This window comes from Nerophis ophidion, linkage group LG19 (genome assembly GCF_033978795.1).
Source record: "Nerophis ophidion isolate RoL-2023_Sa linkage group LG19, RoL_Noph_v1.0, whole genome shotgun sequence".
NCBI classification, from domain to species: Eukaryota; Metazoa; Chordata; class Actinopteri; order Syngnathiformes; family Syngnathidae; genus Nerophis; species Nerophis ophidion.
This window is the reverse complement of record NC_084629.1, coordinates 47,242,013-47,256,057: the sequence shown is the minus strand read 5'-3', so window position 1 is coordinate 47,256,057 and position 14,045 is coordinate 47,242,013. Positions and strand designations below refer to the sequence as shown.

The 14,045-nt window shown below is 38.7% G+C and overlaps 1 protein-coding gene across 7 annotated transcripts in view; it reads right to left on the bottom strand.

The window, feature by feature from the left end:
• LOC133538488 (disintegrin and metalloproteinase domain-containing protein 23) overlaps positions 1 to 14,045 on the bottom strand; it is a 125,524-nt gene that overhangs the window by 40,606 nt on the left and 70,873 nt on the right. For all 7 annotated transcript variants that reach the window (XM_061880154.1, XM_061880156.1, XM_061880151.1 and 4 more), the window contains 8 exons: positions 13,731 to 13,798; positions 13,466 to 13,525; positions 12,390 to 12,458; positions 10,547 to 10,713; positions 10,400 to 10,484; positions 10,243 to 10,330; positions 2,236 to 2,287; positions 15 to 114 (listed from right to left, as the gene is read on the bottom strand). In XM_061880154.1, the coding sequence (XP_061736138.1) occupies positions 15 to 114; positions 2,236 to 2,287; positions 10,243 to 10,330; positions 10,400 to 10,484; positions 10,547 to 10,713; positions 12,390 to 12,458; positions 13,466 to 13,525; positions 13,731 to 13,798 (689 nt within the window). The remainder of the gene's footprint in view (positions 1 to 14; positions 115 to 2,235; positions 2,288 to 10,242; positions 10,331 to 10,399; positions 10,485 to 10,546; positions 10,714 to 12,389; positions 12,459 to 13,465; positions 13,526 to 13,730; positions 13,799 to 14,045) is intronic.

The window sequence follows — 14,045 nt, the reverse complement described above, 5'->3', positions numbered from 1 at the left end:
GGTGAGCGTCAAACCTTTGTCGGCCTGTTAAACAGACAAGAACCGCCACCTTTCAGGAGGAACTCTTTGTAGTCCGAGATGCTGCATTTGGAGAATCTTCGTGGGTGCTGGACGCTGTGGAGGGAGGAAACATCTGTCAAGTACGTTTGGCTGAACATGTTTCCATTTGCATTGGCAATTTTAATCCAAACCTAGCAGGACAAGTAGGACCGGGGGACAGACATCTTTGCACGTCGCCTCTCGAATTGAAATACTATTGAGTAGGGGTGTGGAGAAAAAATCTATTCGAATTTGAATCGCGATTCTCACACTGCGCGATTCAGAATAGATTCTCCATCCATCCATCCATCCATCTTCTTCCGCTTATCCGAGGTCTAGTCGCGGGGGAAACAGCCGAAGCAGGGAAACCCAGACTTCCCTCTCCCCAGCCACTTTGTCCAGCTCTTCCCGGGGGATCCTGAGGCGTTCCCAGGTAAGCCGGGAGATAAACTCTTCCCAACGTGTCCTGGGTCTTCCCCGTGGCCTCCTACCGGTTGGACGTGCCCTAAACACCTCCCTAAGGAGGCGGTCGGGTGGCATCCTGACCAGATGCCCGAACCACCTCATCTGGCTCCTCTCCATGTGGAGGAGCAGCGGCTTTACTTTGAGTTCCTCCCTGATGACAGAGCTTCTCACCCTATCTCTAAGGGAGAGACCTAGAAACTCATTTGGGCCGCTTGTACCCGTGATCTTATCCTTTCGGTCATGACCCAAAGCTCATGACCATAGGTGAGGATGGGAACGTAGATCGACCGGTAAATTGAGAGCTTTGCCTTCCGGCTCAGCTCCTTCTTCACCACAACGGATCGGTACAACGTCCGCATTACTGAAGATGCCGCACCGATCCGCCTGTCGATCTCACCATCCACTCTTCCCTCACTCGTGAACAAGACTCCTAGGTACTTGAACTCCTCCACTTGGGGCAGGGTCTCCTCCCCAACCCGGAGATGGCATTCCACCCTTTTCCGGGTGATTCTCATTTTTTTAAATACATTTTTTTATTTCTCTATTAATATATATATATTTTTTAATCAATCCAACAAAACAACACACAGCAATACCTTAACAATGCAATCAGATTCCAAAAACCAAACCTGACCCAGCAACACTCATTTCTCCACAAAAAAAGAAATATTTATCAATATCTATGGAACATGTCCACAAAAAAATCTAGCTGTCAACACTGAATATTGCATTGTTGCATTTCTTTTCACAGTTTATGAACTTACATTCATATTTTGTTGAAGTATTATTCAATAAATATATTTATAAAGGATTTTAGAATTGTTGCTATTTTTAGAATATTTAAAAAAAATCTCACATACCCTTTGGCATACCTTCAAGTACCCCCAGGGGTACGCGTACCCCCTTTTGAAAACCACTGGTTTAGAAGATAGGGAACAGTTTTTTATGAAAATATTCAAATTAAAATTGATGATTACCGCATAGCGGAAGTTAGTTTATCGCCATCAAGTTCGAACCAATTAACTTGATAATGAGGGATTACTGCATATAAAAAAAAAAGCATTACTAATTGACACAACAACTGAAGTGCATGTAACATAAAGAAAGTGAAACATAATAATGAAGATTATAAAGGTCATAAAATACAGACAAATCTAATATTTTACGTTCAGTATTTTTTAAATGTAACTTTTTTTTTTTACTTAAGCAGATATTGTGCTGAAAAAATGTTTTTAATACACATCTGTTCATTGCAATTTATGTTAATTATATTTGACTTATTTAAATAGGTTTAATTTCTTAAATGGCATACAACATCGATCCATACATTTTCTACCGCTTGTCCCTTTTGGGGTCGCGGAGCGTGCTGGAGCCTATCTCAGCTGCATTCAGGCGGAAGGCCTTACACCCTGGACAAGTCGCCACCTCATCACAGGGCCAACACAGATAGACAGACAACATTCACACACTAGGGACCATTTAGTGTTGCCAATCAACCTATCCCCAGGTGCATGTCTTTGGAGGTGGGAGGAAGCCAGAGTACCCGGAGGGAACCCACGCAGTCACGAGGAGAACATGCAAACTCCACACAGAAAAATCCAGAGCCCGGGATTGAACCCAGGACTACTCAGAAGCTTCGTAGTGTGAGGCAGACGCACTAACCCCTTTCCCACCCTGCTGCTCAGCATACAACAAATACAGTATAAATGATAGATAAAATTTTTTTCTTACCCAGTGTCCTCCATTATGCAGCCTATCCACGAATCAGTGCAACCACATTCCTCTGAAAATAGAAGACATGAAATAATTTACACAGAAAAATTTAAATTAGCACATTACTGTATACTCTCAAATATGTAGTAACAGTGTAAATTGTTTACTGTGCCATTATAATTCACCGGCAAACATAAGGGGGCTGATTGGAGCTTGCGCACTGCAAAAAGTCAGTGTGCAAAAACAAGAAAAAAATCAATAAAATTAGGGGTATTTTATATGAACTAAGCAAAATTATCTGCCAATAGAACAAAAAAAAATTGGCTTGTCAATAATAATAATAATAATGATGGATTAGATTTATACCGCGCTTTTCTATTGTTAGATACTCAAAGCGCTCACAGAGAAGTGGGAACCCATCATTCATTCACACGATGGTGGTGGTAAGCTACATCTGTAGCCACAGCTGCCCTGGGGTAGACTGACGGAAGCGTGGCTGCCAGTTTGCACCTACGGCCCCTCCGACCACCACCAATCATTCATTCATTATTCATTCACCGGTGTGAGCGGCACCGGGGGCAAAGGGTGAAGTGTCCTGCCCAAGGACACAACGGCAGCGACTTTGATGTCAATAGGTGGGAAGCAAACCTGCAACCCTCAGGTTTCTGGCACGGCCGCTCTACCCACTACGCCATGCCGCCCGTCAAGACTTTCCAAAACAAGTAAAATGAGCTAACTTCAATAAACTCAAAATACCTTAAAAAAAGTATATTCTCACCAATAACAAGTGCACTTTTCTTGGTAGAAAAAAAATATGAGACCTTTTTGCTCAATATGTTGAAAATATTCTTAAATGAAGTAAATGCTAGTGTCATTATCTTGACATCATGATATACACTCAGCATTACATTTCTTGAAACCAGCAAACTTATACTAAAAACTCATTTATTGTTTTTAATGGAAAGGCAACAAGGCAACCTCTTGTTACTCTCGGGGTCTCCTAGCCATTCAGGCAAATCACATTGTCTAAAAATGCATTTTTACATCAACAAAATGACATCATCGCGCCAAGTGCGTGCTCTTTCAGTCAATTAGTGCGCATATATACAGCCTGGCCAAAATGTTTTATTGTAATTTTGAGGAATTTTTCTGAATGTCCATGAACTATTTGTGTTAAAAATTGTTTGAAATGTCAAATGTTTAAATATTAAGTGTCAGTTTACTGTACTGTGCCAACTGTACTACTATACGAGTACATCTTTTCTATTGTTTCAATGAAAATAAAACTGCAAAGTCCATTTGGCTGTCATCTGTTTCAATTATGAAACAAAATTGTGTCAAAGTCATGATTTTTTTGTTCATGCTTGAAATAAAAAATGTAGTAGTTTTATACTTGTGAGTGTTGACGACACAGCTTTGCAACATTTGATATTCTACTTTCAAGCATGTTTTACTCAATATAGGTCATCAAATGCTGTAATATCTCACTGAGATCATTTAGGACCAAAACCCTTAAAACAAGTAAAACACTAACATAAAATCTGCTAAACGAGAAGAATGATCTTATCAGACAGAAAATAAGCAAATATCAGCCTTATTTGAGATATGTAATCTTACTTAGATTTCAGTTTTTGCAGTGCGTCTGTTTGCAAAAAGCCCCTTCAAGCACGAGACCTACAAACTGCACAACATTGTTTGAGTTTTTATCAGGAGGTCTGAAGGAAGCTATGCAGGAATGGAATCATCACTTGCAAATTGAGAGACAAAACTGCTAGCCAACAAGCCAAAAAAGTACGAACTGTCAGACTTAGACAAACTTTAATGATCCACAAGGGAAATTGTTCAACACAGTAGCTTAGTTACAATGATGGAAAGTGTAAGGATGGAAAGGACAATGCAGGTATAAATAGACTAGGTATAGCAATGTAAAATATAACCTATCTGCGAATATATACAATATATACAATATATACAGCTCATCATCGTTCAATGCAGCTCTTTAGGCCATGCAGGCCCACTGGCGAGCATCCATTACATTTTTGGAGTCCATACAGGACCTGTATCTGGTATTGGATCACATGAAGTTGTAAAATTGTGCCCAATGTTGTGTAAATATAAACCCTGTTTCCATATGAGTTGGGAAATTGTGTTAGATGTAAATATAAACAGAATACAATGATTTGCAAATCCTTTTCAAGCCATATTCAGTTGAATATGCTACAAAGACAACATATTTGATATCTAAACTGATATTTTTTTTTTTCAAATAATCATTAACTTTAGAATTTGATGCCAGCAACACGTGACAAAGAAGTTGGGAAAGGTGGCAATAAAAACTGATAAAGTTGAGGAATGCTCATCAAACACTTATTTGGAACATCCCACAGGTGTGCAGGCTAATTGGGAACAGGTGGGTGCCATGATTGGCTATAAAAACAGCTTCCCATCCTTTCACAAGAAAGGATGGGGCGAGGTACACCCCTTTGTCCACAACTGTGTGAGCAAATAGTCAAACAGTTTAAGAACAACCTTTCTCAAAGTGACATTGCAAGAAATTTAGGGATTTCAACATCTACGCTCCATAATATCATCAAAAGGTTCAGAGAATCTGGAGAAATCACTCCACGTAAGCGGCATGGCCGGAAACCAACATTGAATGACCGTGACCTTCCATCCCTCAGACGGCACTGTATCAAAAACCGACATCAATCTCTAAAGGATATCACCACATGGACTCTGGAACACTTCAGAAAACCACTGTCACTAAATACAGTTTGTCGCTACATCTGTAAGTGCAAGTTAAAGCTCTACTATGCAAAGCGAAAGCCATTTATCAACAACATCCAGAAACACCGTCTGCTTTTCTGGGCCCGAGATCATCTAAGATGGACTGATGCAAAGTGGAAAAGTGTTCTGTGGTCTGACGAGTCCACATCTCAAATTGTTTTTGGAAATATTCGACATCATGTCATCCGGACCAAAGGGGAAGCGAACCATCCAGACTGTTATCGACGCAAAGTTGAAAAGCCAGCATGTGTGATGGTATGGGGGTGCATTAGTGCCCAAGGCATGGGTAACTTACACATCTGTGAAGGCACCATTAATGCTGAAAGGTACATACAGGTTTTGGAACAACATATGCTGCCATCTAAGCGCCGTCTTTTTCATGGACGCCCCTGCTTATTTCAGCAAGACAATGCCAAGCAACAGCGTGGCTTCGTAAAAAAAGAGTGCAGGTACTTTCCCGGCCCGCCTGCAGTCCAGACCTGTCTCCCATGGAAAATGTGTGGCGCATTATGAAGCGTAAAATACGACAGCGGAGACCCCGGACTGTTGAAGGACTGAAGCTCTACATAAAACAAGAATGGGAAAGAATTCCACTTTCAAAGCTTCAACAATTAGTTTCCTCAGTTCCCAAACGTTTATTGAGTGTTGTTAAAAGAAAAGGTGATGTAACACAGTGGTGAACATGCCCTTTCCCAACTACTTTGGCACGTGTTGCAGCCATGAAATTCTAAGTTAATTTTTATTTGCAAAAACAAATTAAGTTGATGAGTTTGAACATGAAATATGTTGTCTTTGTAGCATATTCAACTGAATATGGGTTGAAAAGGATTTGCAAATCATTGTATTCCATTTATATTTACATCTAAAACAATTTCCCAACTCATATGGAAACGGGGTTTGTATTTGGAAACCATACTAAAACTATTTGATTTATATAATTTCTTTGGAGTAAGTGGATAGGTAAACAGCACCCCTCACTGGAGTGTTTTAAATGCGGCAGCTGCTGTTTTTAATGCCTCACGTCACACAAACATCAAGCATTAAATCCAGTTTACATGCTTTTCTTTGCATTGTATACTTTTTTTCGTCTAACCTTTTACTTTTTGTAACTTATTATTACGTTGTGGCGATATTCAGAGCTTGTGAAAAACTGAGCAAGTCACATACAGGCAAACTAAAAATAGTAGATTAGAGTTATTTGGTGAGCTTTTTATATACCGGCTGAATTACTGTGAGTGGTCATATCACTACACTGCAAAAACTGAAATCTAAGTAAGATTACATATCTCAAATAAGGGTGATATTTGCTTATTTTCTGTCTGATAAGATCATTCTTCTCACTAAGCAGATTTTATGTTAGTGTTTTACTTGTTTTAAGGGTTTTGGTCCTAAATGATCTCAGTGAGATATTACAGCATTTGATGACCTATATTGAGTAAAACATGCTTGAAACTAGAATATCAAGTGTTGCAAAGCTGTGTCATCAACACAAGTATAAAACTACTTTTTTAAAGTAATATTTTCTTACTTCAAGCATGAAAAGAGAAATCAGGATGCCAAGTGCATATCTTTATTTCAAGATAATGGCACTAGCATTTACTTCATTTAAGAATATTTTTCAACATATTCAACAAAAGTGTCCAAGTGTCATAACGTGGACTTTGAGGTTTGTTTTCCTGGAAGGCAAAGGCGTGAAGGTAAGGACATCATTTATTTTAACACTAATAAAATGAACAAACAAAAGTCGCGCACAAGGCGGAAGTACAAAACTTGGCCAATGAAACAAAAACTAGCACTTGGGCAGAAAAACTATGAACATTAGTGATGGGTTGATGAGGTGTCATGAAGCATTTCGACACATTGAAAACTGTATTGATACTGTGTCGATACTGTGTAGCTAAATACTGACATCTGCTGGACATTAAAAATTCCTACATGCAACCTATTGACCGACTCAACTGACACTGATTTTATGACCTAGTATATAAAATAATATAAACCAAGTCATTGTATTTCCTTTAGGATTATTTCATATCTTCATTTAAACAAAATATATATTTTAGCTTTTTTTAGATACAGTCAATAAATAATGTGAACATGTATCATAAAATGGACATCTAAGACAGGGGTGTCCAAACTTTTTCCACTGAGGGCCACACAGAAAAATTAAAAACATGCGGGGGCCGTTTTGATATTTTTCATTTTCAAACCATAACAAAATATATGGATTCTTTTTTTTTTTACCTTTAGGACTCCCAGCGATCATAGAGAGTCTCCATCATTAACATGTTAAAAATAAGTCAAATTATTATTGATTTAAATGTATTATTATTTCTGAATAATCACAGTGAAAAAAAAAAAAATCCCACTAAATATCTTTGGAATCCAAAAGGTGCCCCACTCATAAAGTGATACATTTTTATTATTATTTGTTTTACTTTCAACACTTAATTTACAAGATCAACTTCAGATTTATCTGTCGATTTTACATTTGAACTATTATTGTGTTGGTTTTATGCTCTTTTGTCAAAGAAAACACTGTTTTTATATGGCAACCACACAGTATATGCACATAATATTTTCCACATAAAACATTATGAAGTGAAATATTTGAAGTAATTGGAGCCTTAACTAGGTCAATAATTCATTATAAAAAAAAAAAAAAAATGTAACTTTTTTTTTTTAGCATTGGCAATAAGAGCAAAATAAAGAAAGACAAAAGAAAAACAAACAGCCTGCATGCAGCTTTGTGTCAACATTGCAACTTTTCCCTGTTAGATTTCAGCTCATTCTACTTTTTTTTTAGTGTTTTTTTATTTTTATTTTTGCAATAACATTTCCAGAATGTGTGGCGGGCCATTAAATGATTAGCTGCGGGCCGCAAATGGCCCCCGGGCCGCAGGACACCCCTGATCTAAGAGAACGTGTTGTGAATGAGGATGCTTGTGGACTGGGATTTTAATTTTTTTTTTACATATTTTTAATTTAAAAAAACAGTTTTTCCAACGTATAACATTTTTTGACGATTTCTTTTCTTAGTTATTATTTAATGGCGGAAATCTTTCTTATTGCCTGAGGCTGCTCCATGATCTCCGACGACAATAAATTACAAATGACCAACAACAGAAGTGCGGCGATTCTGTTGGCAGCATCATCTCGTTGACAGATGTGCTTCCTTATAAACACAGTTTGGCGCGCAGGCGTCAGTTCGACACAGTTTGCGTGCGTATCGGTCACGTGACCGAAACAGCTCATGATCGCTCACGTGACTTTCTAAAAGTGGTACACGCACAGACACAGGGTTTTGCTCTATGAGCTCCACGCATGCGCCGATGCATCCATCGCTAATGAACATGAAACAAAACTCGATAACTGTGACATAAAAAAAACAAAAACTTACGCGGCATGGCAAGAAGCAAAACTATGGATCGGCATGAGTAAGCATGAAGTGAAGAGAGGTAAAGTCGCCAGGCTGACTTCCAGACAACCTTCGGTTTAAATAATACAGGTGATTGAACAGGTGCGTGAGTCAAAACAAATCAGGTGCGTGATATGACAGGTGAAAGTAATTGGTTGGCATGGTAACAAAGCAAACAAAGAAGTGCAAAAACAGGAAACAATGGAGTCTTAAGCGAAACAGAACATAACTAAACAAAACCTGATCACAAGACATGACACCAAGAAAAGTGCACTTGTTATTAGTGAGGATATATACTTATTTTAAGGTATTTTTGGGTTCATTGAGGTTAGATGATTTTTTTTGTTTTAGAAAGTCTTGACAAGCCGAATTTTCTTGTTCTATCGGCAGATAATTTTGCTTAATTCAAATAAAATACCCCTCATTTTTGTATTTTTGTTTTTGTTTTTGAACACTGACTTTTTGCAGTGTAGAAATAGATTTTTAAAAACGACAACAGCCACAAATGACTTTGGTTGCCCCAAATACATTTTTACTGCAACCAATAAAAGCTCCTTTCACCAAGAAGATGACAGGAAGAACTACAGGCTGATCTAGGTAACCATTGGAGACGCCCCTTGTCTCAGTCATTACCACATATCACAATTAGGGGTGTCAAATGATCTCAATAATCGCGATGGATTAATTATAGTTATGTTTGGAGCATTCTAACAGACGGAAATGGAAAATGAGATGATCTCATTTTTTTATTATTATTTATTTATTTCTTCGGTCAGTGTTCAACAAAATAAACAAACAATTCTGCATAAACAAACAGTTGTACATTCATAAATTGAAAATGTTGCAAACCGAAAGGGTTTAGGCTGAAGTTGAAGACGTATTGCGCCGAACCCTACAATAATTCTTAATCTATAACACTACCAGTTGTATGTCACCTTCTCATTGTGCTTGACTGAAAGCAACAACACTGTTGCCATCCGGCATAGAGATAATATGTAGCCTGTACCGAAATGTATTTTGATACTTTTCGGTACTTTTCCATCCATCCATCCATCCATTCATCCATCCATCTTCTTCCGCTTATCCGAGGTCGGGTTGCGGGGGCAGCAGCCTATGCAGGGAAATCCAGACTTCCCTCTCCCCAGCCACTTCGTCTAGCTCTTCCCGGGGGATCCCGAGGCGTTCCCAGGCCAGCCGGGAGACATAGTCTTCCCAACGTGTCCTGGGTCTTCCCCGTGGCCTCCTACCGGTTGGACGTGCCCTAAACACCTCCCTAAGGAGGCGTTCGGGTGGCATCCTGACCAGATGCCCGAACCACCTCATCTGGCTCCTCTCCATGTGGAGGAGCAGCGGCTTTACTTTGAGTTCCTCCCGGATGGCAGAGCTTCTCACCCTATCTCTAAGGGAGAGACCCGCCATACTTTTCGGTACTTTTCCATACTTTTGTAAATAAAGAGGACCACAAAAAAAAGCATTATTGGCTTTTTTTTTTAACAAAAAAACTTACGGTACATGACTTTTGTCAGAGTGTGGTGGAAGACTGTACAAGAGTACAGCCCAGACGTTTCTCCTCATTCAGGTAAATTGAATCCTGTCTCTGTTTAATTCCTTGCTTCTTGTCTATTTAATAGATGTCCTCGGTGTTTGAACCTGACATAAGTAATTAAGTTAAATAAAAATACCACATGTTGAAGGCATTTCTCAACATTCTTTAGGTCGGAATAAAAAAGAGATTAATTAATTACATATCATTATTAATTAACCGCTCATTTTTAATTGCTTGGCAGCACTAATGAATATATATGAAATAAAATGTATACTTCTTTTGGATGCAGGGTCCCACTGGATGGCCAGATTCTGAGCCAAGCTCTGTGATAAAGAGCCTGCCATGGACCAGGTGCTGCCGTACTGTAAGAGCAGCAGAGGGTCGGTCACTGAAGTGTTTGACAGGGGACATTAGTGCGCAGGCAATCTGACCTCATTGACCCCGACTCCACGGCTCACGGAACACATGCCCCCAAAGTAGGCGGCGCTGCTTCTCCGGTAGTGAAAGGTCACGTTTCTGTAAGACCCCAAAACAATATGACATCACGTGGGTGTCAAAGAGCGATTTCCGGAACTTACGAGAAGAGGTGCACGGCATCTGCGTGGTGCTTAATGCTCTGCTGGCGGTACTTGGAGAAATCCCGCAGCATTTCCAGCGGCCTCACGCTGACGGGGATGTGATCTTTGTCTGTCCAGGTCTCCAAAGCGACGAGCACCACGCGAGTTCGCAGCTGCTCTTTGAAGACCTGTCATTGATGTGGGTGGCAGACAGAAGCAACAGTAGAGGGACAGTGCAGTCTGGATTGTTAAGGAGGACAGAGAAGATCACACACTGGGGGCAAGGTACCAATAAAAGCGTGTTAGTGCAAACAACATGACAGGATAAGCCATCTAATTGACATATGAGGGCCAATAAAGCTAAACCATGCTCAGAAAGATACCAGTGGACTATAGGTAGCATAGTGTGTTAGCACTAAGATAAGAACAGCGTTATTTTGGGAGGTATTTGCTTGAATATCGAACCAATCGAACCAAAGCTTAACCTATTGTTACTATAACAATCTAGAAGGTTAATATAGATGGCTTCTCTTTCTTCCCCTGCATTTATCTGCTTTCTTGTGTATTTTAAGTTAGCATTACATGTATGTATTGTTGCATTTGAACAATTGTATTGTTGATATTAGAGGTAACTGTTGGTATTGTTCATTATCAATAGTGCTACTTATATTGGTTTTTGTATTGCTCCATTTGTAGTGTAATAATGCTCATTGTCATTTCTGTATTATTATTTATTTCGCTAAATGCTTCTTTGCTATCACTTTTACTATCATATTTGTACATATCCTATTCGCTGATGTTCTTCTATTGTTGTTGTTGTTTATTATTGTTGTGTTTGCTATTGTTGTCTCTCTGCCTTATCCCCCTCTTGTCCCCACAATTTGCCTGTGGAGGGGGGCGTGGTCTGCAGAGCGGGGTGTGTAAGGACCGGGCTCAAAATCAGCAACAGGTATACGTTTACCAAACAATCTGTCACTCCTTATCGAGAAATCCCATGAAATCTTATGCGTCTAGTCTCTTACGTGAATGAGCTAAATAATATTATTTGATATTTTACGGTAACGTGTTAATAATTTCACACATAGGTTGCTCCGGAGAATAAGTCGCACCTGCCGGAAATACATAATAAAGGAGGAAAAAACCACCATATATAAGTTGCACTGGAGTATAAGTCACATCTTTTGGGGAAATGTATTTGATAAAACCCAACACCAAGAATAAACATTTGAAAGGCAATTTAAAATAAATAAAGAATAGTAAACAACAGGCTGAATAAGTGTAGGTTATATGAGGCATAAATAACCAACTGCTATGTTAACCTAACATATTATGGTAAGAGTCATTCAAATAACTATAACATATAGAACATGCTATACCTTTACCAAACTATCTGTCACTCATAATCCATAAATCACATGAAATCTTATACGTCTAGTCTCTTACGTGAATGAGCTAAATAATATAATTTGATATTTTAAGGTAATGTGTTAATAATTTCACACATAAGTCGCTCCTGAGTATAAGTCGCACCCCCGGCCAAACTATGAAAAAAACTGCGACTTATACCCCGAAAAATAAGGTACTAGGTATGTTTGACTCCATTTTACCAATCAGAGCCCAGCACTCCTACTACACAGTATAAATAGTGACATGACGAGGTTAGATGAGGCAGCACCACTTCAATGTTTACTTAGGAACTAGTCAAAAGAAGAGCTATATCATACACTTTCATGTGTGTCAGGAGAAAGCCACATTGGAGTTTTGGAATGAGTCATTTTGGAGCAGGAGTGTTTTTCTGACTGTCTGAGTAGCAAACACATCCAGTGAAAAACAACATTGGTCAAGGGGGGAAAAGCTTACTCACAGCGTCCACAAGATTCACCACTGACTTGGCAAAATTCCTGGCGTGCTGCCTGGTTTTGTGTCGTTTGTACTGCAACAAGACGGGGAGGAGAACCAAGATGAATACGCATTGAAATATTGAAATATCCTTGGTGAGTGTAAATGTCAAGGTGCTTATAGGCCAGGGGTATCCAAAGTGCGGCCTGGTGGCCATTTGCGGCCCGCGGGTAATTTTTTAACGGCCCTAAGCACATTCTAAAAATACGATTAAAAAAATAAAAAACATAAAAAGTGGTAAAAAAAGAGTAAACAGGTGAAATGTGATGAGAAATTGTTGCAATGTTTACACAAATAACACAAAGCTGCCATGCAGGTTGTTATTTTCTTTAAAAAAAAAAATTATTAATCAAAATCAATATTCCACTTTGAGATATTTTTTGGGGAAAATAATGCATATTTTGTGTTTGCCATATAAAAAACAAATTTGTTTTTTTTTCTAAAGGAGGGCCTAATATAAACAAACAAAATACATAAACAACAATAAAAGTTACAATTGACAGATGGATCTGAAGTTGATCTCAAGACGATTGTGTTTAAAGTAAACAGTAAAAAGAAATGTTTTTTGTGTCATTGCTAAAAGAATAATAAATTGAAATCAATGGTGTTATGTGTTGACATTTTTAAGGCTCCAATTATTGTATAATCTCAAATATTCCACTTTAAAATTCTATTGGGGGAAACTTTTCATATTTTGTGTGTTTTTTCCATAACAAAACAGGGTTTTCTTTGACAAAAAGGGCATACATCTTACATCTTTAAAAACGTTATATTGACAGATAGACCTAATGTTGATCTCGAGATTCAAACCCTGAACAACAATAATACAAAATAATGACACATTTTAAATATTTTTTTGACCAAAATCCTTTGGGGTCCCTGGGATCAAGCCTGAGTGGAGGCCTAAATGTATATTTTTACACATATATTGTATTGGTTTTTAAAATAAAAACATATTACAATGGCCCCCTCCTTGCTTTGATTTTTCAGTGTGTGGAAAAAGTTTGGACACCCCTGTTATAGGCAGACATGAATACCTACCATGCTGTGGTCACTAACGATCATGATCTCCAAATATTTCATCTCCTCAAACACAGACATCTGCAAAACAAAACCAGCGGACCCTGAGCAGGTACGTTCTGTTCTTTTCCACATGTGTGCGATCCTGATATGCTTTTTGGGACAAGATAAACAGCGAAACTATGCAAACACTTCATGCAACCTTGACATCATTACATAACCATTTACGGGTGGGTGACGGGGATGTTCGTGGCGTCTCTTCAGAGAGATGAGATCAGACACTCACGGCTCGCTTTTTCCTGCGCTTCAGCCAGGACAAGTCACCGAGCGCCGAGAAGAGCTGCTCTTCCCCCGCTGCAAGCATAAACAACGGAGAACATTTTGATTTATGAATACATTTGACATCATGTTTATTTATTATTGTGTCCACTGCATCGCATGGAAAGCTGTTTCTAATATTCTTAGAGTTCCTACAAGCTGAGGCTAAATTGGGGCCCTAAGCATTACAAGTTTGTGTCACTCTTTTTTATTTATGTGAAATTATTTTAAATCTAATTTATTGCATGCTTTGCACTAAAATATTTCATTGGAGAGAAAGTGT